The 27,605-nt window shown below is 34.5% G+C and overlaps 2 protein-coding genes across 4 annotated transcripts; one reads left to right on the top strand and one right to left on the bottom strand.

Annotated features, from left to right (window-relative positions):
- Positions 1 to 538: 538 nt before the first annotated feature.
- tspan33a (tetraspanin 33a) lies at positions 539 to 18,145 on the bottom strand. Of its 2 annotated transcripts, none has more exons than XM_067391865.1 (8): positions 17,893 to 18,145; positions 8,495 to 8,549; positions 7,142 to 7,269; positions 6,808 to 6,882; positions 6,292 to 6,387; positions 6,080 to 6,208; positions 2,628 to 2,789; positions 539 to 2,125 (listed from the first exon to the last, which is right to left on the bottom strand). In XM_067391865.1, exons 3-8 carry the CDS (start codon positions 7,223 to 7,225, stop codon positions 2,024 to 2,026), a joined length of 648 nt encoding a protein of 215 aa, XP_067247966.1. In that variant the 5' UTR covers positions 7,226 to 7,269; positions 8,495 to 8,549; positions 17,893 to 18,145; the 3' UTR covers positions 539 to 2,023. The 2 variants fall into 2 exon arrangements, with proteins under 2 accessions (XP_067247966.1, XP_067247965.1); XM_067391864.1 differs by lacking the exon at positions 17,893 to 18,145 and adding an exon at positions 10,636 to 10,984.
- slc26a5 (solute carrier family 26 member 5) lies at positions 12,926 to 27,524 on the top strand. Of its 2 annotated transcripts, none has more exons than XM_067391862.1 (19): positions 12,926 to 13,081; positions 15,645 to 15,910; positions 16,761 to 16,900; positions 17,064 to 17,174; positions 19,080 to 19,252; positions 19,831 to 19,995; positions 20,272 to 20,424; positions 20,527 to 20,609; positions 20,706 to 20,853; positions 21,798 to 21,911; positions 22,133 to 22,210; positions 22,369 to 22,464; positions 22,639 to 22,745; positions 23,233 to 23,302; positions 23,498 to 23,590; positions 23,776 to 23,904; positions 24,217 to 24,426; positions 24,874 to 24,928; positions 26,215 to 27,524. In XM_067391862.1, exons 2-19 carry the CDS (start codon positions 15,756 to 15,758, stop codon positions 26,352 to 26,354), a joined length of 2,220 nt encoding a protein of 739 aa, XP_067247963.1. In that variant the 5' UTR covers positions 12,926 to 13,081; positions 15,645 to 15,755; the 3' UTR covers positions 26,355 to 27,524. The 2 variants fall into 2 exon arrangements, with proteins under 2 accessions (XP_067247963.1, XP_067247962.1); XM_067391861.1 differs by lacking the exon at positions 12,926 to 13,081 and adding an exon at positions 13,880 to 14,008.
- The last annotated feature ends 81 nt before the right edge of the window (positions 27,525 to 27,605 follow it).

The raw sequence follows: 27,605 nt of genomic DNA, 5'->3' as shown, positions 1-27,605 counted from the left end.
TCATATTTGCCTTTTGTTGGTATTTGGCTTTATTTTCTTCTACATGAGAAATAAAGAATTAGAATAATTTTAAGCATTCACTAAAAGTGGTATTATAATAATAATAATAATAAAAACTTTATTTAATATATAACAAATGTATTTTAATATTTATATATGTTCTTTGATATCTCTATCTTATAATTTTTTTTAATTTATATTTTTGGTCATTTTGCTTTTATTCTCAAATTCACATAAGAATTAATGCTTTGGTAAATCATAGTTATGACATAGTCATAATTATGGCATAAAAGTACAAATTTATCACAACTCAGTCAATTTCAAGTATCTCATAATTTTGAATTTAGTATTTAAAATGTCAACTTTTCATCTCATAATTTTTACTTTTATCTCATAAATTTGATCTCATAATAATGACTTTGTATCTCATAATTTTGACCTTTTATCTCAATGTTTTAGCAAAGTATATTTTTTAAGTGGTGGAAAGGGGCTTTAATAGTGATGAGAGATTGTCATTTCAATATATACATGTGTTTTAATGGTTAAAAATCTTGGGTGTGTGGTTCACAACAGTCGTGTAGTGAAGAATGCAACATACAGGATAGACAATATAAACTAACACACAATATACAACATAGACAGTAATACAAAATGTACTTTAAACACTTTCACTTTATGAGTGTCAATCTGAGTGAAATCAATGACAAGAACATGTTTTATGTTGGTGATGTACCTTTAGGGCACTTTGCAGTGGGTTTACAGTGATTGTAATTAATTTCATTTAATTGTTATTTTCTTTTCATCTTCAATTTGGCCAATGCCATGGAAACGAAAAAGGAATTCTCAAGGGAGGAGAATCAAATTTGTGAATTTTGGTGTATCAAATTTAGGCAGCAGCACTTGTTGGTGTCGATGTGGTTGGTAAGCTATGCTGCATATTCCCAGCACAGGGCCTCCTTAAAAAGCCTGTCTAACATGGCTGCTGTAGAATGAGTCAGAGAGAGGCACAGACCGGGGACCACACACAAACACACACTCAAACTCTAAATGGGAGAGCTTGGCCCAAAAACTCTACCTCCCTCTCTTTCTCTACACACGCACAGTCTATTGCTTTCCTCCTATACATTGACTGCAGTGTTTTCACATTTCATTTTTTTCCCCCCATTGGCCTTTAAACAACATTAACAAACTGAAGGTGTCTGCCACACTGTCTGTTTGGATTTCTAAATGAGTTTTGGATAAAAGCCTCATGAGTTACCGGCTCTCGGCTGTTCTCAGTACGCTGCACTCTTGGTTTATCTGCTGAGTGCACTGCACCTGGTATGCATTTCCTACCATGTCTATGAATGCGTCTTTGTAACATGTGTTAGACTCAAACTTACCACCAGTAAAATACCTGAGCATCCATGTGCAACTGGCTAATGAAATGGGGAATCAGTTATGTGTGTTTGCATGTGTATTTGCATCCATATAACTGTGAACAATACTAAACAGTTTGTTCAAATAAAATATAAATATTTATTAATTATAATTTAAATATGAATATGAATTTGTAATATATATATTATATATCGTTTTTTTTTTTAAATATGATATATTAAGAAGCACTTATGACTGTTTAGGCTTGTTAAATGTTGAATGTTTTATTATATAATGAAAATTATACTGATGAATAAAAATACTTTCATTTCTATTTGACCTCAGATGTTCATTATATCTGCCAACACAAAGTTTGTTTTTAAAAATGTCCATATGTCAGACTACTTTACATCATCTTTTGCTAGGATAACACTCCTTAAAAACTGAAATTCTGTGCTCATAAATATCCCAAAATAGTTTTATTGACCTATTGATCTTCAGTGTGCTTACACTATTCATACAAACATTCTGTTTCATAAAATATCATACAAATGACCTTAAATCGGAAAACATGACTCCTTATTCAAAACCAGTCCATGTCAATCACTTCAGGCAGTAACATGTTTTCTATAGAAATGCATATATAGTCTTTTTCTCTCCAGTTTCAGCTCCAGGGGTCTGAGCGATGTTGTTGGTTGTAATTCTGCAGTCTAATCTGATCCTGAATTTGATTAATAAGGATCTGAGAGAGGAGGATCCCAACAAGCTGAAAAAGAGAACAGGCCGTCAGTTCAAACTAAATGTAAATATAGATGCTTAAAGTAGCCTGACATTATTTAATTTTTAAACTTTTTATTTAATTTTAAAGTTGCAATGAAATCAATAGACAATTCTTATTTTTTATGGAATATTGCAATATGTACTATAAATGATTTATCCGTGCACATCATTATTATTATTTTTTTTAATTGATATGCCTATGTAATCTTTAATCAAAATAATTTCCCACCCTCTTGCAGAGACATTTCCTATCTTCCCTGATGATGTGTTTATTGGCACAGAGGGTGGGACAACCTGACACTCACATGAGATCATAACAATAGCAAATTACAACCATCCAATCAATTTCTGATGGACAAAATCAAGTCCCATCCTACATTTTTTTCTTGTTTGAGAAGCTATTTTATTCAGATATATGTCACAATAGGGAAGAAAAGACTATCTCAACTTCCCTTTAATGCTGATTTTTATCCCATGAAAGGGAGTACCTGTGGGATGGCCAGGCCCAGTGCGATGCCTCCTAACAGAAACAGGTTGCTGTGGATCCAGTTCACCACTTTATCAATGCAGCCATTAGTATTGATAAAGGCACTAGCTTTAAGATATTCCAGCTTCTGCATCCCATGACCACACATGGTATTTATAACAGCCTGACAAAACAGAAAAAGGCAAAGTGGCATTAGGGGGACGGACATGTAATAAATTATTACAATATTTATAATATTGTAATTAAACAACAATATTATTAATAATATTTAATATCTCAATAATTTAATTATAATATTTAATATATTTTAAATATTAAAATGTTTTTAAATGTATTTAATTTTTGGATATATTAAAGTATATTACATATATAATATTTTAAAGTACAAACATCCTTTTTGGAACCCAAATACGGAAAAAATGCTGTGTACTTGTGCATGTGTATTTATATCCCTAAAACTATGAATAATAATAATAATAATAATAATTCCCTTTGATAAATTAAAATATAGCCTACATATTTATCGATTATAATAACGGTCACGATCACCAGCTGGAGTGCCCTGGTTGTCCACCAGAGGGCACCCCCCTCTTGTTTATTGCCATTCACACATGAACTACATCCCCCATAATCCTCTGCCTGGTCTCATCATCACTGATTGTCTATAGCTGTGTATCATTAACTTGTTAGTTCCAATCCAAGGCTCCGTCCGAAAACCTAGGTAGCTGACTTGCTGCCTTATAAAACAATGACTTGTAAGGCAGCGTTTGTGCATGAAGGCACCACATAAAACTGATTTCGGACAGACTTTTGAGGCAGCATAAGAGTTTAATGATCTACAGCAATATAGCGCGAGCTTATAGAGAACTTAACAAATATTTAATTGGAAATGACATCAAAAGTGGAAAATGTTGGTCAAATATGTGCATTTACTCACAAACTGGCCAGAAAATGCAACTTTCGGACGCCATCTTTATTTTTCTAGCTCAACTGTCACAGAATGGAAAGCACAGGATTGTGGGATATCAAAGGCAGATAAGGATACATCTATGCTGCCTTGAAAAATCGATCAAATGAAGGTATCTAAGGAAACAGGAAGTGAAGCTAACATTGAATTCGGACGTGCCTTGATGCCTTCCTACCTTAAAATGTGTCCTCAGAAGGCAGCATTTTCCACTTTTCGGATGCAGCCCAAGTCTTGTATGCATCTGTTATGCATTTCTGAGCATTCTTCCTGGTTTCATGTCTCTTGGGTTTTTGGATTCCTTGCCTGTCTATTGGATTACCCTTTTGCCTGAGTTTCCTGCCTTGTTGCTCGATTGGATTGCTTACCTGTGTATTGACCTGTTGCCTGTTTTTGGACTTCGATTGTGGATTACCCTTTCAGTATATACTGCGTTTATATCCTCAACCTTCATATCTCGGAGCAGTTACATGACAGAAGACTTAGCCACACAATGGATCCAGCAGTAAGACTCATCCATCTGTGCCATGGTAAACAATCCCTCGAGGACCACACCTTAGATTTCCTGGACCTTGCTTATCTAACAGACTTCCCAGATTTTGCCCTTATTAAACTTTATTGTAACGGACTCAATGAACAATACCAATGTAAACTCATTTGTGATGGTCCTCAAGGATTGCTGGCTGAGCTCTTGGACTATGTGCTTTTGTTGAGTAGGTCTTACTTCACTGTTGAGAGCCTGATCACCACCACACCAGAGCTTTCAGTCAACATGGCCGCCATGCCAAAGCATCCAACTATCATGCTCTCCAGCCCATAAGTCCACCCCAGAACCCTCTCCAGCCCATGAGTCCACTCTAGAACCCACTCCAGCCCATGAGTCCACTCCAGAGCCCACCCCAGCCCATGAGTCTGCTCATGAGCCCGCTCCAGCCAATGAGTCTTCCCGTCTGTCCTGTTAGGATCATGGAGGACACCCTACTTGTTCCCTACTTGTTCTGACACGGCCCCTGAGGCTAACTGTAACCTGTCTGTGCTCTGTTTCAGTTTCACCAGATCTGCCCTAGGGGTCTTCGGCTCCACCATGGTTGTCATCGGCTCCGCCTGCTGCACCGTGGTGGCTCCCAGTTACGCCTTGGTGATCTTCAATCCTATCTGCACTGCTGTGGTGGCCTTCTGCTCCACCATGGGGGTCTTCAGTCCCATCTGCGCTGCTGTGGTGGTCTTCTGCTCTGCCGTGGAGGTCTTCTGCCCAGCCTGCTCCGCCCTGGCCACTTACTCTGCCTGCTCCGCCCTGGCCTCCTGCACTACCTCCATCTCCATTCCTTCCACCACACCAGCCTGGCTCTCCATCCTTCCCTGGGTCCGCCTTCACTCTACCTCCCTCCTGGACTTGTTTTGAGGAGTGTTTGGAAGCCATTCCTTTGAGGGGGGACTATGTCACGATCACCATCTGAAGTGCCCTGGTTGTCCACCAGAGGGCACCCCCCTCTTGTTTATTGCCATTCACACATGGACTACATCCCCTATAATCCTCTGCCTGGTCCCATCATTACTGATTGTCTTCAGCTGTTTATCATTAATTTTTTTTGGTCCCAGCCTATATAAACAGTGTTCACTCTGTCAATCTTGTCTTACCCTGTGTCTGAAATCACCCCCTATACCCTTAAATAGGGTACTATTTGAGGGAACCTCCATTTTTAGTGGTGTCCGAAACCTTAGTGGACATTATCAAGTGCACTCATTCAATCCCACAATGCACCACAATAATGAGCGTACAACTGATGTACGCTCAATAGCTAGACAATACCCATAATGCACTGTGAGAGTCGCATGCCGACTATGCGGCAGCCCTTCCAGTGCACTCAAGTGTTCAAATTCCCTCACTCGTTTTCAGTCACTCCTTCAAGTGAACTGTATTAGTGAACTAATGAAGGGAATAGTGAATGTGAATTCTGATTCAGCCTAGGTCTATATGTGTCTGTACTGCATTTCTGAACATTCTCTCTGGTTTCATGTCTCTTGGTTTTTTGGATTTCTTGTCTGAGTTTCCAGTCTTGTTGCTTGATTGATTGCTTCCTGTTGTCTGTTTTTGGACTTTGATTGTGGATTATTCTTTCAATAAATACTGTGTTTGGATCCTCAACCTTCATGTCTCAGAGCAGTTACATGACAATAATTATAAAAACAATATTGATACAAAAATAAAAAATGAAATAAAACTAATATTCATTAATAATAATAATAATAATAATAATAATATTAATATTTACAAATATTTAAATTAAAAAAAATATTTTATTTATATTTACATTACAATAAAACCACCACAAAAATAAGGATTTTATAATATTTAATATATTATTTAATATTATTATATATATATATATATATATATAATATTTATTTTTAATATATTAAATATAATTATTATATTATTTAATATATTATTTAATTATAATTCAAACATCTTTTTTGGAGCCCCTTACTTCCTCTGTGGAGAGCAGGCAGCAGGAGAAGGGTACAGCACAGCGCTCTTTACTCGGGTTCTCTTCTGAACAATTGAAGTACATGTTCTGAGACCAATCCATGTACGAAATCCCACCGCAGCAGTTAAACTGATCATATCATAAAACAAAAACATCATTACCAGCCATTACAAACTATTATTATACATTATATACATATACATAATCCTGACCTGTTTTTGTCCATAGTCAATGAGGTTCTGTAGGTCTAAATCATCCCTGTAATGCTTGATGGCGCTGTCAACCATATTTGTTACTTTGCCGCGTGCCTGTAATGGATAACTTTGATTGAAATCACAGTTTTTTCACTGATTTATTAGAATGGCAATTTAAAGAGCTGATCCTTTTTTTTTTTAGCTAATTACACTGGTAGGTGAAAGACAGTAGAGGGCGCACCGTGTCAACTAAAAATCCAGTATGTTTGTGACTAGGGGGTTTGTTATAACATGTCCAAATACTGCAATTATGCCCGTTTATACAAAGCCTTCACAAAGACAGGGGCATTTAATAGTGCACCAAAATACTATACTTTAATCTGATGAATTAAAGGTAAATTTGATTTAAATTAGTATCAGTTACTTGAGTAAACAAAACCCAAGTTAACATTAGCTCTAAAAATGGATATATTCAATCTTGCTAATTTGTAGCATTTGCATTAGCATACTAATCTGATTCATGATGCTTTTTACCTTGTCTGAGAAGACAAAACCCAGAACACCAGCCACTAGCTGCAGCAGAAAGATGATAGTCAAGACGATGCAGAACTGCAGGGGAATTAGAGGTTGCTATGAGGGTTAATTGACATTGTCTATGTAAAATATATCTTGTTTGATGTATCTGTTTGTAGTTTTATCTCCATTAATGACAAACTTTGTCCTGATTAAAAATGTACCAAGACTGTTATAGCGGGTACATCCTACTTTTCTGATTTAAAACCAAATTCTGATGTATCATTCTCAAAATCATCTAAAAATGGCAAAAAAACTGTCCTGATGTGTTCAGGCAGCTGGCTTTATTACTGACCGTCTGCAGTAAGCATATGTTCTCCCTCAGAGAACCCACACAGCCAGAGAACGTGATGAAGAACATGAGAATGCCCAATATCATCAGTAACAGAGCAGGATCCACTGTCAGACAGGCCAGTGCTGTCTCTGCAGAGCAAAACAGACAGACCAGATAGATATATAGAGAGTTTTTGTGGCATACTTACACTTAGGATAGATAAATGTTATCTATAATACTGTGTATATATACGCTAATGTTTTTGAAAGAAGTCTCTTATGCTAACCAAGGCTGCATTTATTTGATCAAAAATACAGTTAAAGCAGTTATGTGTATTGTGAAATAATATTACAATTTAAAATGACTGTTTACTGTTTAACATGTAAGTGTCATTACTTCAGTCTTCAGTGTTATATGATAATACAAAAATCATTCTAATATGCTGATTTGGAGCTCAATTATTATAAATATTATTGGTACTCAATTTTATTAATGTTTCTCATTATTAACGTTGAAGAGAGTTTTTACTACTTAATATATGTGTGGAAACCATGATTCTTTGATAAATAAACAGTTCAAAAACAGTATTTACTTGAAATAAAATTAATTTTATTCATTTTTTTTCTCTTTTGAATGGTACTGTATGGTCCACAAAATATTGAGCAGCACAACTCTTATTAACTGATAATAATAAGAATATTACTTGAGCAGCAAATCAGCATATCAGAATGATTTCTGAAGGATCATGTGACACTGAAGACTGGACTAATGATGCTGAAAATTCAGATTTGACATCAAAAGGAATAAGTAAAATTTTAAAATATATTAAAATGTACAACATTTATTTAAATTATATTTCACAATATTACTGTTTTTCTTTATTTTTCATCAAATAAATGCAGCCTTGGTGAGCATAAGAGACTTCTTTTTGAAAACATCTCAATTATTTAAAACTTATGACTGGTAGTTTATGTAATTTTATCTATAAAAAAAAAATCGCTTTATCTTTGTAACTCTTATAATTACTGGACACTTTCAATTGTGGAATCAATTATTAATGGATGATTGTCTACAATGGCACTGGTTACTGAAAACCTGCTTTTGCAATACCATTTACGTGAAGCAAACTTCCAAATATTCATTTTTATACTTATTAGATTAAGCTAGTTTATGATATAACACTTGTAAGGTCCTTTCCTAAAGCTCACTTTCTGCTTTTACACCAAAAACTGTGTGTGTTATCAGCATCACCATATAAAGTAGCTGAAATGTCTAAGAAGAAAGCTATATAAATACAAATATCTGAGGATGTAAACACTGCTCTGCTGTTCCAGCTGTAAAACAAGCAGCGGTCTTGAAAGTAAACACACTTACCGTGTTTAACTATCCTGGAATAAACTCCAATAGATATCAGGACCAGTGCAATTACCTATAACAGAAAGGAGACTGTATGTTAAAACAGATGCACAGAAACACAGGATAAATCTGATGTCAATGTCATTCCTTTCCAGGGTGTGGCAGGATAACATCCTTATTCATTGGTTTTCCTAAGTATAACAAGGGTTTAAGTGTGTAAAAGGCTTGAGTAAGTGAAGTAAATACTCTTAATGTCAAGTTTAAGCGAGGGGCCTGTTGCTTACCTCAAACTGCATTATGAAAAAAACACCTGAAGTTTCAGAGTGGAATATTTATATGGTTCTCACATACTTTTATATATAGCATCAGCATGTGTGAAAGTTCATGGGAAGAAAAAGAGCAGAGGAAATTCTATATAAAGAAGTGAGGTTCACTCTCCGTTTCTCACACAACTAAAGGTCCCAGTTTGTCTGACACAATGTAGCCCCCTTTCTCTGACACAGCTATCGGGTTACTACGAAACTCCACATAGCTTTTCTCTGAGAAAGCAGTATCCGTATTCTTATCGCTTCAAAGCCCGAAAAATCCTAGTTGTTGCCTGAGAGATTTGAAAAGCACTTAAAATGGTCTAACTCAAAGTATTCAGGTTTATTCAGTAAAATAATAAAAGTTAAATAATAATTTAATTTATTAAATAATAATAATAATACATTTTAATTATTATTTTATAATAATTAAATAATAATTTAGAGCTCATATTGTATTATAATATTAAAAATATACAATTAAAACGCATTTCCATGTATGTTCAGGAAACAAGCCCCCAGAGACACTCATTTAAGATGCTTGTTTTGCACATTTTCTCATTTCCTGTGTTCCAACACCCACAAACTATAATGCTGAATCACTTCTCACATATGTTCCACAAAGGTGGTGATTTTCTACAATGCATTGAGGCCCAGTAATAACTGCTCAGTACTGCATTATATAAAAAAGTGAGTTGTTCTGGAGGCTTTCATCATGAAATCTCCTTTGGTATTTGCATGTGCATATTTGCACCAGCAAGCATGCAGTAGACTCTAGTAGCTAAAATCAGCTGACTTTAACTTAAATCAACTGATTGTGTCTATTTACATTGTTAGAATGTTCTCGATGCCCTTCAGAAAACAATTGAAGTAATTATCCAAGGTTGTTTTAAATATTTTGGGTGTCTAATTCTCCCTCTGAAGAGGCATTATTCATTTAGGTCTATTATTCATTAAATGCTACAGGGCAACAAATAAAAGAAGCATGGGGCCCCCACTCGTCCAAACACCCTGCATTGCTCTATCAGCATATGAATCAATGAGACCCGCTGCTTAGCAACAGCTTCAAGTTCAGAAAAGTTTGGGAAAGTAAACTGCCAGTATCAAGAACTTTACAAAAGAGGGTTTTGTTGATGAGGTCTAATATGAACTCATTATTATTCTAGCAAGATCTTATCGCACAGCAGGCCCAATTTATTGGGGCAAAAAGCAGGCAGTTCCCTAAGTGTTACTCAGTACATCAAGTCAAGATCAAACAGGTTAGGCTGCTGCATCATGAACTGTTAAGTATATTTCAAAGTATTCAAAAAATCTAGCCTGCGGTGCAGTAATGCAGATTAGTGTTGTGACATGCCCATGGGTGATGCTTTTAAGGTTTGTTCATACCTAAATACCATGAATAAAAGTCTGTCTTTATGAATACACATAAGTCAAGTTGCTTTTAATACAATGACTTGATCATCATTCAGTCTGCAAGTGAACTAAATACATGTTTGCATATGGAAAGCTTGCTTCGTGTTTGTTCATGTAAAGGGGGAGTTTCAAAAGTCATCTGGTAAAACATTAATCATTAAACCTCATCATGTGAGGAGTTAAAAGCTGCTCTATTATGTAGTATTTAGTCTCTTTTTGTTCTAATATGATAAAAATCATGAGAGTGTAAAAAATGTAAGCCTTTTATATTTTGTAATATAATATAATATAATATAATACAATACAATACAATACAATATAATATAATATAATATAATATAATATAATATAATATAATATAATATAATATAATATAATATAATATAATATAATATAATATAATATATGATTTGTGTATATGTAGGAGTGAGCAGCACTTACCCAAAATATCATGTTAAAGAGGAAGAGTAAATATTTCACCACTGGACTGACGAACGTGAACTCCTCGTCTGTTTTCGCTTTTGCCATGATTAAATGTGTGTGATGTGATGTCTCTCACCTACAAACCTTCAGCGTTCATGCAACCTCATCTATCTAAATTTTCATCCTGCTGAATCAAATCATCCACTCGGCTCTTTCTAAAACGGCTGGTCGAGTCTCTCGATGTTTATTAAACACGCTCGAGCGACTAAAAGCACAGGAACGCATCGCAACGAATCTGGGCTTGTTGTCTTAAAAGGCATTTCCTGATTTACCTCAGTCAATGAACTGACAAAGCCAAACACCGTTCGCATGTGCGGTTTAGAAGCACCAGTGGGCGTTCTTATTTACTTTTCCACCAAATCACCATGTGAGAGCGTTTGAATCTTTTTCAAGGTGAGACCAAACAAAACATTAACTATACTAATCTCTCAGCATTATACGCTCACTCTATAAGCATAACTAACTGTTTATTCTCCTGTTGAATTTGCATGAAGATGCTGACCTCTCCTGGAGACACCATGAGGGGCTGTAAAACTTCAACCCACCTGGCGAAAACCCCTTTTTGGAACGTTTATTTTTATTAAAGGGATAGTTCACCCAAAAATAAAAGTTCTATCATTAATTACTCACCCTCATGTCGTTCCACACCACTTTCGTTCATCTTCAGAACACAAATGAAGATATTTTAGATGAAATCTGAGAGCTTTCTTTCCCTCCAATGACAGCAAAACTACCACTTTGGCACTTCAAAAAGTTAATAAAGAGATCGTAAAACTAATCCATACGAATTGAGCAGTTTAGTCCAAATTTTCTGAAGAGACACAATCATTTTATAAGATATAAGGTACAGATTTAATTTGGGCTTTTATTCACATAAAAATTCATCAATTCACACATCAGTTGAGGTAAACGGAAGCTCAAGCATGTTTGCTTGACATGTGCGAGAACCATTGAGGTTTATTCAATGGCCTCCAAACGGTTGAAGGTCAAAATTACAGTTTCATTGCAGCTTCAAAGCGTTCTACACAATCCCAGACGAGGAATAAGGGTCTTATCTAGAGACACCATCACTGATTTTATAATTTTTTTTTTTTAAATTATATACGTTTTAACCATAAAATACTCATCTTGAACTAGCTTTCTTCTTCTTCTCTATTAGAATAATGGCAGTGTAGACAAAAGTCAAAGTTTGAACTAATTGTTATATACTTGCACTAGCATATTGTATATAACAATTAGTTCAAACTTTGACCTGTGGAGGGCAGTAATACACTTAGCAGCATATACACTGCCAGAATTCTAATAGAGAAGATGAAAAGAGCTAGTTAAAGATGAGCATTTATGGTTAAAATGTATAAAATTTAAAAAAAATTTTAGAAAATGAGTGATGGTTTCTCTAGATAAGACCCTTATTTCTTGTCTGGGATCACGTAGAATGCTTTGAAGCTGCAATAAAACTGTAATTTTGACCTTCATCCGTTTGGGCTCCATTGAAGTCCACTATGGAGAAAAATCCTGGAATGTTTTCATCAAAAACATTAATTTCTTTTCGACTGAAGAAAGAAAGACATGAACATCTTGGATGACATGGGGGTGAGTAAATTATCAGGAAAGTTTAATTTGAAAGTGAACTAATCCTTTAAGCAGCGTGTTTGAGCCACAAGAACCAATGAGGTTTGTTCTACTGCGTCAAGCAGGTTTGGTTGAGCTTCTGTTTATGTTTGCTGATCAATGTTTATAAGTGAATAAAAGACTAAATTAAATCTGTTCATCATAAAAAGTGATCGAGTCTCTTTAGAAAATTTGAACCAAACCGCTCAATTCATATGGATTAGTTTTATGATCTCTTTATGAGCTTTTTGAATCATCAAAGTGGTAGTTTTGTAGCTGTATATGGAGGGACAGAAAGCTCTCAGATTTCATGTAAAATAGCTTAATTTGTGTTCCAAAAATGAATGAAAGCCTTACAGGTTTGGAATGACATAAGGGTGAATAAATGATGACAGAATTTTCATTTTTTTGGTGAACTATCCCTTTAAGAGTGATATCTCACAGTTCTCACAAAATAAAATGCAGAAAAATAATGTATTATAGTAGTTGAAATGAGACAGAACAAGGTTCATTGTCATGTCATGGCATCCGATTACACAATACATTGTAATCATTATTGCAATGCCATATTTCTGTGCAATAAATTCAATGGGCTTGTACAGCTAACCATTAAAAAGTATTTCAAAACTCTGGGACGTGCAGTCTGTGAGTGACGTACGTCAACTGACGCTGAAGACTTTCAGTGCACCATTGATTTATTCTGTTTTTGTGTACCAGACTTGTGACTCTAGCTGTATACACAGTGTGCTGGATGCTGCTATTGGGGTTTTAAACCTTGACATTTTTTCTACAGGTAAGAGACAGCCAGATTACATGTTTTTAATAGGCTACTTGTATTCTACTTTTAAAAGTGTGACATCATACTAAATGTTTAAAGCTTACTTCTAATGAGCATTATGTTCCTCCTAAAGCATAGGATGACACAAAAATAGTTCTGACATCATCATTTGTGTCCTGCCGCATGCATTCTGACAGCAGTAATGGAAAATACTGTGATCATTAAAACTAAATCATGTTAAAGTTATGAATTTGTGGAAAATGTGATGGTTCTTGATTGTGATGGGTATGATTTTGATTTATGATATAGTAGGAATCAGATTCTCCCTTGAATCTGTCCCATTTTGCCCACAGTCTATGTTAAGTAGCCATTTAAATTGGTATAGTGTGAGGGGCAAGTCATTTTGGACATTTTAAAAGTTAATTTTAAAACACCAATGAGAAAAATCCGAAAGCATCCTATTTTAGTGTCTTATTTTTATATATAACTTGGCATCAACTTGTTGTTGCATAGTAGTTTTTACACAAGAGGGCGCACTTACATTGCAGTTGTGACCTTGCGTTGTTATTTTAGGGAAATCTTTTAAAAAAATAAAATAAAATACGCTCTGTTTGTTCTAATCATAATTATTTATAAAAACATTAATTACTTGTTTAACAAGCTCTCTGTAATCCGCCGGATATCATATGTACAGTATGTATCTCCTTTATCTGATACGGTTGCGTTAGTTAAGAGAACTACATATCCCATGTGGCGTTTCCGGGTATGTAGTGACGCATGAGGTTACGTAGCGCTTCTCTTATCAGTCCAGCAGATGACGCAAGTGTCGTCGGCAGTTAAAGGGCTTTGACATGTTATACAGTAACAGGACTGTCGATGCTCGCGCTCTTCTCAGCTCAGTTCACCGACCTTGGGTCATTTTTAGGACGGAGGCAGTGAGAGGTAAGATGCTTAGGCTTTTTTCCTCATCATTAAAACTACAATAACCGAGCAAAGCTTTTGCTAACACTGCATCGTACCTGCTTAACAGGTTTGTGGAGTCGTAGGGTCGAACAGAACGAGGACGTTTTTCAAAAATGTTTATTTCTGGTCGCCTTGTTTTTGAAAGTGTGAGGGCTCAGAGTGTGGCGGAAACACACGTACACTGTTGAAACTCATTGTATGTTATTACATCATGATTATGCAGTTTGACACAAGCGATGCAAACTGGTTTTGTTTTTTCCACGATATACGTTTCCTCACGAACATAATGTAAACAATGACTTGGATGGATAGCTGAAAAGCAGCATTTACTATGTGTTATAGTCATTTTTCTAAACACTTCAGTGCAAATTTACTTATTTTAATTTGTTAATGCTTTTTCTTCTTTTGATCTGTATCTACTAGATCTGTGATGTACAAGCAAACAGTGTTGGGGAAAGTTACTTTTAAAAGTAATGCTTTACAATATTGCGTTACTCCCTAAAAAGTAACGAATTGCGTTACTACTTCTACTTTTGCATTACTTTTTCCTCACCTGGGCTGGGCTTGCTTGTTTGTTTTTAATAACAACAACAAAAAAGTTATATTTTTCGCAAAAATTAATGCCCTTTCACACCAAAAGTGAGATGAATAAGCCTCAGGCTTTAGCAAATGCATATTTACGTCTGTACAGTAACGTTAGAGGGTGCAGCAACTTGCGTTACTTATTTGAAAAAGTAACTTCGATATTTTATTGTAAACTGAAAAAGTAATGCGCTACTTTTGTAGAAATATCAGCATTTGCTTTCCAGTAAACACCTTGTAGTGTCACACCTTGAGCACAATGCTATGGCTAAATGAACTGTAAAACTCTCACATCTGTTACAGTTTTTTTTATTTATATATAAAAAGCATGGCTATACTTGTATACTTATTTAGGTTGTGTCATCTCAGTGTCATTTATTAGCACTCAAACCCATTCTTTGTGATAGAGTTTATGTTTTAAAATCTTTAAAAATGGCCTTTTCAAAATGGTTAAGGCAGTCGTTTAATGGAATGACGTTTGAATGTCATGAGTTCATCTTGTATAGTGTGCAGGGCTTGTAATGTTTATACCGCTGCTTCGTCAACTTTGGCATACACCAGCAGTCATATCCAGTGCGTTTTACTATGGTCTTGTGATTTGCAGTGGACTGTACTAAAAATGGACTGGATCATTGAATGGGTTGTTATTGCTTATGCTGTACACCGTGTCCTCCTGAGGTTGACCCACTGTTATATGGATTAAATCATATAACCACATGACATTATATATTACTTAAGGACATAACATTATTTTTAGAAAGCAAAACACATTTTCAAAGTTTTTATTTTATTTTTCCTGTAGGTTGCAAGCTAGATCATCACTATATCATTTCTATGAGGTGGTGTAAACTAAAACCGATTCAAGATTATTTTGAGGACTTGTAATTATACACCAGCAGTGTTTAACGCCTTCAAGTCTCCAAATAAAATGTTTTAACTATTAGCTGATCAACAGAACATGCTTGAATGAAAGCAGAATTGTTTGTGATAGTCTGAAGTTTTTTTTTCTTAAATCTTTTTTCTTTCTTCACAGAGTGCTCATCTTCCACTGTTCATTGAAAACAGGAAGAGGAAGTAAAGCAAGAGCACGAGTTCATTCTCGAAGGTCATCATAGGCTGACATGACTGTGTTTCCACTGCTGCTATGGAGCACATAACTGCTAGCGAGGAACCATCTGCTACATTGATGTACCACGTGGAACGACCTGTGTTCAATGAAGGCTATATTGACTCAGAGCTTCTGCACAGGAAAAAGAGGACACCCAAGTCCTGTAGACGGAGAATAGCTGAGCATTTTCGGTAGGGCTACTTCAATAGATTCTGCTTTCATATTAAATCTGTGAGCTACAGTGGAGTCCAAAAGTCTGAGACCGCATTAAGAAATTTTCTGCAGTATTTTTAGGTCACTTATCATATAAGCAAATTTGTGATATTGCTCATGTGACTTTTTGTACAGATTATCAGATGTTTATCCACAGAAGCACAAGATGATCATTCTCAAATCATGCCTGAGGGCATGATCATTCGGTTTTACAATGCTGCAGCTATTTACCCAAAAGAGAGACAAACCAAATACCAAGACAGTCATGTTCATTTTTCAGTTGAACATTTCACATTTAATTTAAATAATTGAAAAAGTGTATTACATTTTAAAAAAGCAAAGTGGTATCAGACTTTTGGACTCAACTGTATATATAAACTTGTTTTCAATCGTCCTAGTTCACATTATATCTATTGTGATTTTCTAAACTGTATTTTATAACTTTAATAATGGTATCAGGTTTGAGTCTTATCTGAGTTTCAGAAAATCAGCTTTGCCTGATAAAACAGCCATAATAAATGAATTATTTGATCATATCCTCCATATAAAATTGCAGTAATACTAGTATTACACAACAATAGTGACACATTACATTTGTTAACCCTGCCTGTCCAGTCTGAGGTGGATAAATTGATGACTCAGTTTCAACAGACAAGGACAGTCATCATTTACTGATAATTTTCTCCTCCGCCACCGCTTGTTCACATAAATTCAAATATGGTACATCAAATCGTGTCACGTCTGATTATTCTTTTAATCTTTTGCAGTGTTTGGATATGCACATATTCACAGTATTCATACTAACAATCATCTCTCCTTTGTTTTCAGTTGCTCGTCTGAGAAAGCCAAATCGGCTTTGTTTAGTTTTCTGCCAATTTTAACATGGCTGCCATCATATCCACTGAAGGAATACCTGTTTGGAGACATAGTTTCTGGAATCAGCACAGGTGTAATGCAGCTACCTCAAGGTCAGATGTTATTGAAAACTGTTCGATATTAAATATCATTAATTATAAAAATAATATGTGTTTATTATTCTTAAAGCTTTATTATTATTAGCTGTAGTAAAAATGTTGAACCATTGAGTTCATTTGCATTTGATCATTTGCTTCTCTTTCTCATATTCAACAGGTCTTGCTTATGCGATGTTGGCAGCTGTTCCTCCAGTGTTTGGGTTATATTCGTCATTTTATCCCGTCCTGTTATACACATTCTTTGGTACCTCCAGACATATATCAATAGGTGAGACTCAATGGCGTGCATGCCGGGCTTTTAATAACATTCTTGTGACTTAAAATATAGTCTCAGCATCAGACGGACCACCCACAAACTTTACGCAACAAGATTTCATAGAGACTGTTGTGGAATATTTTTTCACACCTGTCTATTATTGTATTATAACTTATTTTAGATAAATCCACCCCATGCAGCACATTAAAACAATATTGCTGTTAGTCTCAGAACTGAAAGGCCATGTGCGCCTGTTTTTTTTCCCTTTCAAAAGACTGCTTGCAAGTGACTACCTGAAATGTGACATTCCTCTGTACAGTTTTGCTAAGTCAGCCTTATTAAGCAAAGCATTACTGCCTGACTAAAAATGTGTAGTTGAGTTTGATAAGGTCTAATATCCTCAGTCTGTTTATCCCAGCACTTCCGTGAACTCTGTGGTCCTGTGGCATAGTCTCATCAGGAAGTCCGTTTTTCATTGTTCCTGCTAAATGCACAGGTTGACAGCTTTAAAGGCTCTCTGATTGCTATGTCCTGACTTTCATAAGCAGGAAAAGAAAGTGTCATTTATAAGATCCTTATTTGTGGTGGTCAAGATATCATTGCACTTTTTTATGGGTGGTTAGATGCCCTGCATTTTTTGTTTTTGTCTTGTTAAATGTGGGGATCTTCTGTTGGATATTAGAAACACCACTGAGAAGATGGATCAAAGGTTCAAAAGTCAAAAGGTTACCTAAACCAGAGTTGTTGCTTCAATATCTTGCTTTCTCGGCCCCTGTGGCTTGAATTACGAGTGAGAGAATGGGCGGTAGTCCAAATGTCCTGCTGCACAGAGGCATGCTGCCTCCTGTTTAAACAACACTTATGCTCTGTCCCTCTACAGTGTTATGGCAATTTAAAACAGACCTAGTTTCAGAGGGCTTTATCTAGATGGAGAGCCAAGGCAGAGCTCACTTACGTAAATGCACTCGGAAATATTTGCTCACATGGCAAAGGAACTCCTGCTCTGTGACAACAACACTCAACCATCATACATTGTGTACCTAAGAGCAATTACACCACCTGTTACTCTCTCACACAATGATTCTGTAAAACACACTTAAAATGGTAAATAATAATATTAATAAATACAGATTAAAAATTAAGTTGCATTTTATTCTTATAGGAATAAATTTAATTATTACTTCTACTAATAATAATAGATATAAATACAGATTATAATATTTCAAGTTGTATTTGTTTTTATTTTTATAGAAATAAATATATTATTTTAGTAATAATAATATTATTTTTAAAAATAAATCTAAATACAGATTAAAATATTTTGAGTTTATAGAAAAATATTATTTGATATAATATTAGATATAAATACAGGTTATAATATTTTAGGTTGCATTTATTATAATTAAATATAGTCCAATCACATTTTTCAAGCAAAGCATTTGAACATTAGTGTCGCACACCTGTAGGTAATAGATAGGTGCGTAGGAAAAAAGACCGGTATAGTCAAAATATGAAAAAACAAGAAAATCCCACACACTATCTACTTACAAAACAATACAAAAGGTATTTTATTAGCAACGTTTCGATCGTAAGATCTTCATCAGGCATCAAAATTGTATTCAAACTCCATTGTATTTAAAACAACATGACAAATCACAAAGAATCATCAATATCCAATCAAGATTAGTGATAGAATAATCATTAACACCACATCACATTGTTAACTCGACAATTACATACATGGTAAATAGAAAATATATATATATATATATAATAAAATAATATAAATATAAAGGGATATTATTAATGACAATTGTTTTTTCAAGCAAAGCATTTAACATAAGAAGAAGGTTGTGAGGTTTGAAATAATAAGACATATATATTTTAAAACACAGATTTATTGATGTTTTTCTTCAGGCACTTTTGCAGTAATCAGTCTGATGATTGGCGGGGTGGCTGTAAGGGAGGCTCCGGACTCCATGTTTGCAGTCAATGGTACCAACGCATCCCAGGTTGTGGATTTTGAGGCCCGTGATGCCAGACGAGTGGAGGTGGTTGTAGCTCTAACAACCCTAGTAGGAATCATTCAGGTGGGCCACTTTCTGATCTTACCCATAGTTTTGAACATCACAAAGTGTGTAGAATCTAGTCATCTTCTAATTTAATTTTATTAAGGGTGAGGTGTGTAATTTCTGTGTAATTTATTATTTCTTTCTTGAAGTGCTATATTCATCATTCAATGAATTTAGTAGATCAAAACTAGTGCATTCTCCATATCTGTGCCAGTAAATTCCTGTAACACAGACGTATGTTTCCATTACAAAGTAGACCAACAGCATGTTTTTGATATCACCCCCATCTTTTGTAGATAAACCATCTGAAAAACATTGTAATCCAATTCTCCTTCACTCAGCTCATATTGTCAGCTAAAATGGCAAGCTTAAGAAGGAAATACGTTGTATGAGAATAAAGTACAGCATAATGCTATCATAATAAACCTATTAAAACAAGTTTATGGTGTACATTACAGGCATCTCATGCAGGCCTACACAGTGTTTATAATAGACACCTTTCATGGAATACTGTTGATGACCATGTTATTCTCCTCAAGTTACTGTATCCCAAGGATTGATGTTTGGGTACATAATTGTGTTCTGATCTCCTGTAGTTTGTTCTGGGTCTGCTGAGATTCGGCTTCCTGGCTATTTACCTGACTGAGCCGCTGGTGCGAGGTTTCACTACGGCTGCCGCTGTGCACGTCTCAGTGTCGCAGCTCAAGTACCTGCTGGGAGTGCACACTGCGCGCTTCAATGGGCCTCTTTCTGTAGTACATGTGAGTAAGCTTTGACCCTAGGGAAACTTCAGGGTGTTTGTTTTTGATATGTGACACTGTTGCACATATTCACATTACTTCATAAACATTTGTTCTCATTGCTTAAGGTGTTTGCTTAAGGTATTACTTGAATAGTGAATGAATAAAGATCTTTAACTAAAACTGAAACTTAAAAATCATTTTCGTTGACTGAAATAAAAAGTAAATAATAGATTAATAACTTAGAAGACTGTGTACTGAATACTGATCTTTGCATTCATTTTGTTTCCCCCTCAGAGCATTGATGCTGTCTTCAGGAACATTGCAAGCACTAATGTTGCCACACTAATTATTGGACTGGTGTGCACCGTGTTCCTGTATATCATCAAAGATCTCAATGAACGCTTTAAAAAGAAACTACCTATCCCCATCCCTGGAGAAATCATAGTGGTACAACTTTAAAGGCCCTTTCCATGAAAAATTGTGCTCACACATGCACTCTTTTTTTTCTCATACCTTTGCGTAAATCCATGATGTTGTTGTTCTTTGAAGGTAATTGTGTCTACTGGAATTTCATACGGGATGCTTATGTCTGAAAACTATGGCGTAGAAGTTGTGGGTAAAATTCCCACTGGGTAAGATCACAACCTTACTTAAAGGCTGAACTGAAACATTTACGTTTTTACAAATATTTACATTTTAATATTTCTTTCTTAATGTTTTGTTTTAAGGTTGCTGCCACCCAAGATTCCAGACTTCTCGGTCTTTCCTAATCTCCTAGCAGACGCCGTTGCTATAGCTGTTGTTGGCTTCTCGATTGCAATATCATTAGCCAAAATCTTTGCTCTCAAGCATGGCTACAGTGTGGATGGAAATCAGGTAGAGAATAAAATGAAATGCCTGTAAATGTCATAGTTCTGCCTTGTATATTGATTGCGTTAAATAACAAAATGTCAAACCAAGTGGAATTTACTTTGAAGAAAGATAAAACTAGCATACTTTTCAAGCAGAGTTTGAAGTTTGTTAGTTTTTAAGTGATAAAGCAATAGATATACTGCTTTAATGTCTTGAGTTGTCCCGTTCTTCATTGTCAAAGTAATTTGATTCTGTGTTTCCTGGCAGGGACATGGATTTTATTCAGCTGCCCTTTATTTTGGTTTCTATGGCTTTAAGATGAATGTCTGAATTAGCCAGACACCACAGTTACTCAGTTACTTGCTATTTAGCAGATCCTTTTGTACAAAATGACTTATAGTACACTAATTGCAGGGAAGGTTCATATGGGGCAACATAATGCAAACAGGCTGAGTGCTTAGGTGAACAAAAGTAATAGAGACTGATTGGGACCTCAGTAACTCACCAGTTCATCTGTTTTGGACTGAACTTTTGTGCGAGGAGCCAAGATTCTCAACTCAGTAAAGGCAGTAAACTCGAAACTTCCTGATATATAATATATATATATATAAAATCAGGAAATTTTAGAGTTAATCCTAAAAAAAAAAAAAAAAAAAAAAATATATATATAATATAACATTTTTATGGATTGTATTCAACAGCATTTATTTAAAATAACAAATTGTTATAACAATGTGTTTACTGTCACTTTTGCTCAAATTTATGGATTCTTGCTGATTTAAAAATGATTATAAACGGTAGTTTATATAATGCAAGGTATGTAAAATAGGCTTTATACAGTGTGAGCTACTATTCCATTTTGGTTGCAAATCACATGGCCTAACGTTATTATTTTTTAAATATTTTTATGATCCTGAGGTAAAATCACGTGGTCTTATGAAGTCATTTTGTGTTTAATGTGACTGTAGGAGCTCATGGCACTGGGACTTTGTAACTTCATGAGTTCATTCTTCCACACGTTTGTCGTCACCGCCTCAATGTCTCGCAGCCTGGTACAGGAGAGCACAGGAGGACACACTGAAGTAAGTGAGACATGCGTATTTGTGCAAGATGCCATATCGATAAATCGATACTTATAAATGCAATTGGCTATTGCAAAAGTACATTTCCTATAATGGAGTGTCCTTCTGATAATGACCTCATCACACTGGATATATCACTGCTGTAAAACCTTAAAGATAAGATAAGGCAGTCGTGCCTCCTGATAGACTCAATTGAATTATGTTAATGTGTGTGTCTGCAGATTGCAGGACTATTGGCGTCCATACTCGTGCTACTGGTGGTGGTGGCCATTGGATTTGTCTTTCAGCCATTACCTACGGTACGTTAAGAGCTTTCTGATATGCTTGCTATGGAGCTTATTGATTTTGTGCAAAAGTTAATCACAGAAAACTGCTTGAAATGTCTGTCTTTGTGCAAAATGACAGAAGTCAGAGATTAGATGGTGTTTATTTAGTGTCCTCTTTGTTCTCTCATTAGACTGTGTTGGCTGCTATCATCATGGTCAATCTCCTGGGGATGTTTAGGCAAATGAAAGACATTCCTGCATTATGGAGAACCAGCAAGATTGAACTGGTGAGCGTCGGAGACACTTCTCATTTGGCTGTGTTCCAATCGATTTCCATCTATTTAAATTCATCTCTTTGCTTTGAATGTCCCTTTTCACTCAATAAACTTCATTTGTTTGGGTTATTTTTTAGCATGTGATGAAATCAGTTTTGTTGTTAAAGTCTAACATGTTTTCTTCAGGCAATTTGGCTGGTGTCCTTTTTTGCATCGGTTCTCCTTGGTCTGGATTATGGTCTGGTGGTTTCCATGGGCTTTGCCATACTCACAGTTATTTACAGAACACAGTGGTAAAACACAATGTCTTACTGCTCTGATGCAAAACATAATTCAGTATCTAGATTTACAAAAAAAGTTTTAATGCAGTAGTTCTTTACAGCTAAAAATATTATCTTTTTATTAAATGTATTAAGTACATAGAAAATAATTATTAAAATAGTTATTAAATTTGTTTTTACATACTGTATATCAAATATTCAGTGCATTAATTCATACTGTTCTAATGGCTATACATTTATATATACATTTTTTATGTTTTAGATATAATCTATATCATTTGTTTATCAATCAGTTTTTTTTAATATTAGATCTTGTAATATTGAATACAAAGTACATCTAAACTTTTTATTTATATAAATATAAATTATTTATAGTTAATAGTAAAATATTAATACATATTGTAACTAATTTAATATAAATGTTTCTTAATTTTGCTTACCTTTTTTATTACTTTGCCAAAAGAAATGTCTAATTCAGATCTTCTTCTTTTGTTTTAAGCCCTAAGAATGCTGTTCTTGGACAAATCCCAGATACAGGATTGTACTTTGATGTGGAAGAGTATGAAGAGGTAAGACTTACTAAACCATCATAACTTTCTAGTTGCTGAGACTGAACCCATAACCATCTGTTTAGTATAATTAGCTTGCTCCACTTCAAAACTGTTGTTCTCAGCATTTCTTAATCACAGACACCCAATTAGGCCTGATTCTTTTTCCACCCACAATCTTTGTCCTCTTATCTGCCGTTTGTTCTCTTGCTCAAGGCTGAGGAATGCTCAGGGATTAAGATTTTTCAGTCCAATACCTCCATCTACTTTGCAAACAGTGACCTGTATGTAAGCGCCCTCAAGGCAAAGGTGAGTCTAAATGCTTTGTTATGATTAACTTGTGTTTTTTTGTCTGTTTTATTGTTCTGTCCTTGAGTACGTCTTATTGTCCGGAGAAAAGTTTCCATGACCAGCAAGTGTTTGGCCTCATAAAGTTTAGTGTGTTTTGCAGATATTATAGAAGCGTTATTCTGTACGTTTTGCTTTGACTACAGACTGGAATTGACCCGGCACAACTGCTCACTGCCAGGAAATCGCAACTAAAATATGCAAAAAGAGACACCGGGGAGAGTAAGACCGCAAACCACAGCTGTTCACAGAAGAAACAAGCAGTTGTCTTATTGGTATGATTTTTTTTTTTCTTTTCATATCTGAATATATTTGATCTGTGACTTTGTCAGTTTTTTGCATATTTAGCATGGGTTACATGTTGCGCCAGATTATTCACTTCTGAAGTTTCCAGTGTTGGGATATTTGTATGCATATATAATTTATGTTTGCAAGACAAATGTCATTTCAAATCTATGCAAATTTAAGCATGCAATCTCAAAACCTCACTCTGGCTCTTAAAACACAGCACTATAGTACACCATGTAATGTGGTAGTTTGGTGATGCAGCATTTCCGACCTGACCATGTTCTGTGGTGCCACAACAGGATGTGGAGCTGCGTGTTACTCATGAGGTGGTGAATGGGCCACAAAAACAGATGCATGTGTACACCAATGGCAAGATGACCGAGAACCACACTGAGTCTGAATCTGAGGACGACTTCTTTCTGCAGCGTCTAACCCCTATTCACTCCATCATACTGGACTTTACTCCTGTTAACTTTATTGACTCTGTAGGAGCCAAAACCATTAAATCCGTAAGTTGACAGCTTTTTTTTCTCAAAGACAACACTTATCTCTATAAAGACAGAACAGTGAGATCTGGTTTAATACGTTAGACCACATGCTGTTCTGTTACATGCTAAGCATCTTGTTCTTTTTTAGATAAGATTATCATAATTGCAGTTGGAAAATTTAAAACTCTTAATATTCAACTTTTCCATCATTGTTTGTGGTACAGATATGATATGGCTTATTGAAAAAAGGTCTGCTATACTTTCCTAAGCCATCCGATTTATGAAATTCACCCCTGGGATGATAAAATGAGCAAATACCATAGATGTAGTGTGCAAAAACAAACCGAACACCTTAGCATCTGTTTCACAACACCTTGGCAATCACTCACAACATTGCAAAAATCTAGTACAAAAATATTCAGTCATTTGTGGTTATATGTTTTTCAGTAGATCTTCTTTGTCCTACAGGTGATCAAGGAGTATGCGACAGTCGACGTGAAAGTTGTACTTGCTGGATGTAGCAGTAAGTAATTCATTTCATTTTTACATATAGATATAAATTTATATAATAAATATAATATATTTTTTTTAAACTCCATAAGAGTTCATATTATATGTAGCAATGAATAATTACATTTATAAACATTTAAAATGTATATAATAATATATAATAGAATATAATAGAAGTTCATCAAAGTCCATATGCTTTATGTAGGTTAAATGTAATATTATATTATATTATATTGTATTATATTATATTATATTATATTATATTATATTATATTATATTATATTATATTATATTATATTATATGTCCATTAGAGTTTATATGCTTTATTTAGGTTAAAGTTCATTCTGATATATTTGTTAAATGTGACAATATTATATTATATTATATTATATTATATTATATTATATTATATTATATTATATTATATTATATTATATTATATTATATTATCCCATTTAACAAATATATCAGAATGAACTTTAACCTATATAATATAAAATAATATAATGTCCATCAGAGTTCATATGCTTTATGTAGGTTAAAGTTTATTCTGATATATTTGTTAAATGTGTTATATTATATTATATAGGTTAAAGTTCATTCTGATATATTTGTTAAATGTGATAATATAATATAATATAAAATAATATAATATAATGTCCATCAGAGATCATATGCTTTATGTAGGTTAAAGTTATTCTGATATATTTGTTAAATGTGTTATATATTATATTATATTATGTAGGTTAAAGTTCATTCTGATATATTTGTTAAATGTGATAATATAATATAATATAATATAATATAATATAATATAATGTCCATCAGAGTTCATATGCTTTATGTAGGTTAAAGTTATTCTGATATATTTGTTAAATGTGTTATATTATATTATATTATATTATATTATATAGGTTAAAGTTAATATAATATAATATGTGATAATACAATACAATACAATATAATATAATATAATGTCCATCAGAGTTCATATGCTTTATGTAGGTTAAAGTTTATTCTGATATATTTGTTAAATGTGTTATATTATATTATATTTATAATATAATATAATATAATATAATGTCCATCAGAGTTCATATGCTTTATGTAGGTTAAAGTTTATTCTGATATATTTGTTTAATGTGGTAAACATCTCCACCTAGAGTTGGAACTAATAAACGGTCATGTGGCCAAACCTACATTCAGTTTGGCTAACATTAAGATTAATGTAATGAATGAGTCTTTCCTAAGATCCTTACAAGACCTTTTTGTTGTCTTATGTTTTTGTGTTGTGCAGGGACCCTTCTCTCTGATCTCAGGACACTAAAATTCTTCTGTGAGCCTGTGACCCCTGACCTCATTTTCCCCACCATTCATGACGCAGTGTTGCACTGTATGCGCAGGAAGGACCTCCCTGTCTGTCCTGATGTCCATTGAACACAAACCAAACTGATATTTCAACTCTGTGCTTTGAGAGGGTACGGCTTGAGTGGCGGAATATGAATGAGTTGTGCTGGAACAAGCAAAAGTACTGTTACTTTAGGAGATATGATAACAAAAGGAGGCTGGGAAAGTTTATGCAGTGAGCAGGCCAAAATGTTTTAGATGGAATATACCAGCAAATGTCGGGCTTTATATCATTGGTGCTCGGTTTATTGCACTAGCCGTGATCTTGAGCTCTACCACAACTTGTTACGAATGACTATAAAACACTCTGTACCTTCAGTTCTTTTAAGTGCAATTAGGGTAGATGGATTCTTGACCAGTGTTTATTTTTTAGCACTCGTCTAAATCTTTTATTGACATTCCAGTAAGCTTATTTTTAATGAAAGAAATTTAGTTTTACAGTTGTGCGCCATGTGCTTGCTGTTTGTTACTACAAATTATTTTCTTTTAACAGTATTTATTTTTTTATTAAATCTTTTTTTTTTTTTTTGTGAAAGTCCACAGTTTCTGGCTGTAGTATTCAGGAAAAAGGCTTAATATGTTACATATTAAAGACCTGATCACAGAATTGCACTGCTGGCAAAGATGCTGCTTTTTATTTCATTATCTACATTAATCTGATTTTTTTTTTTTTTTTGCCTGATATAGATTGGAATTTTTTTTAAAGCTTTTTTCCCCTTTATTGAATCGGTGACACTTTTTGGTTAAAGGCTTATCTAGGTCGCTCCAGGGTTTCTTGGAATGTATTGCTATTTATTTTTATGGCTACAAAGAACATTATTAACATAATGGGGTCTTAGTTAGTGATTATTGAAACAGCTGATTCCAGGAAGTCTTTAAAATTGATTTCAGGTGTTCTTGTCTTCAGAGCATAACAAAGAAAGCTCACAGGCTAGGTCTGTCTCAGACATGTTTGACAGATACTGCCTATGAAATGTTCACTCCGAGCACTTTTTGGTTCACAGCAAGTGCACACAAATTACTATTATTATTCTGTACTAATATTTAGATGCGATTTCATTGCAGTAATGAAGACCAAAGTTCATCAATCAGTTGCAACTGCATATCATATAATGTAGTGCATTTTATTGTCTTTTTATGCTTTTGTGGACTTAAGGTATTTTTGTATAATAAATGCAAATCATGACTCTAAATTAAATGTTTTTCTTCTTCAAACATGCATTCTAGTTTGTATAATTACTAATGTATTACATATTTTATAACAGGCATAATTATCCCAAA

The sequence above is a fragment of the Chanodichthys erythropterus genome, chromosome 8, assembly GCF_024489055.1.
Source record: "Chanodichthys erythropterus isolate Z2021 chromosome 8, ASM2448905v1, whole genome shotgun sequence".
Classification (NCBI taxonomy): Eukaryota; Metazoa; Chordata; class Actinopteri; order Cypriniformes; family Xenocyprididae; genus Chanodichthys; species Chanodichthys erythropterus.
Note: the sequence above shows the minus strand (reverse complement) of the source record. Positions and strands in the feature narration are given on the sequence as shown.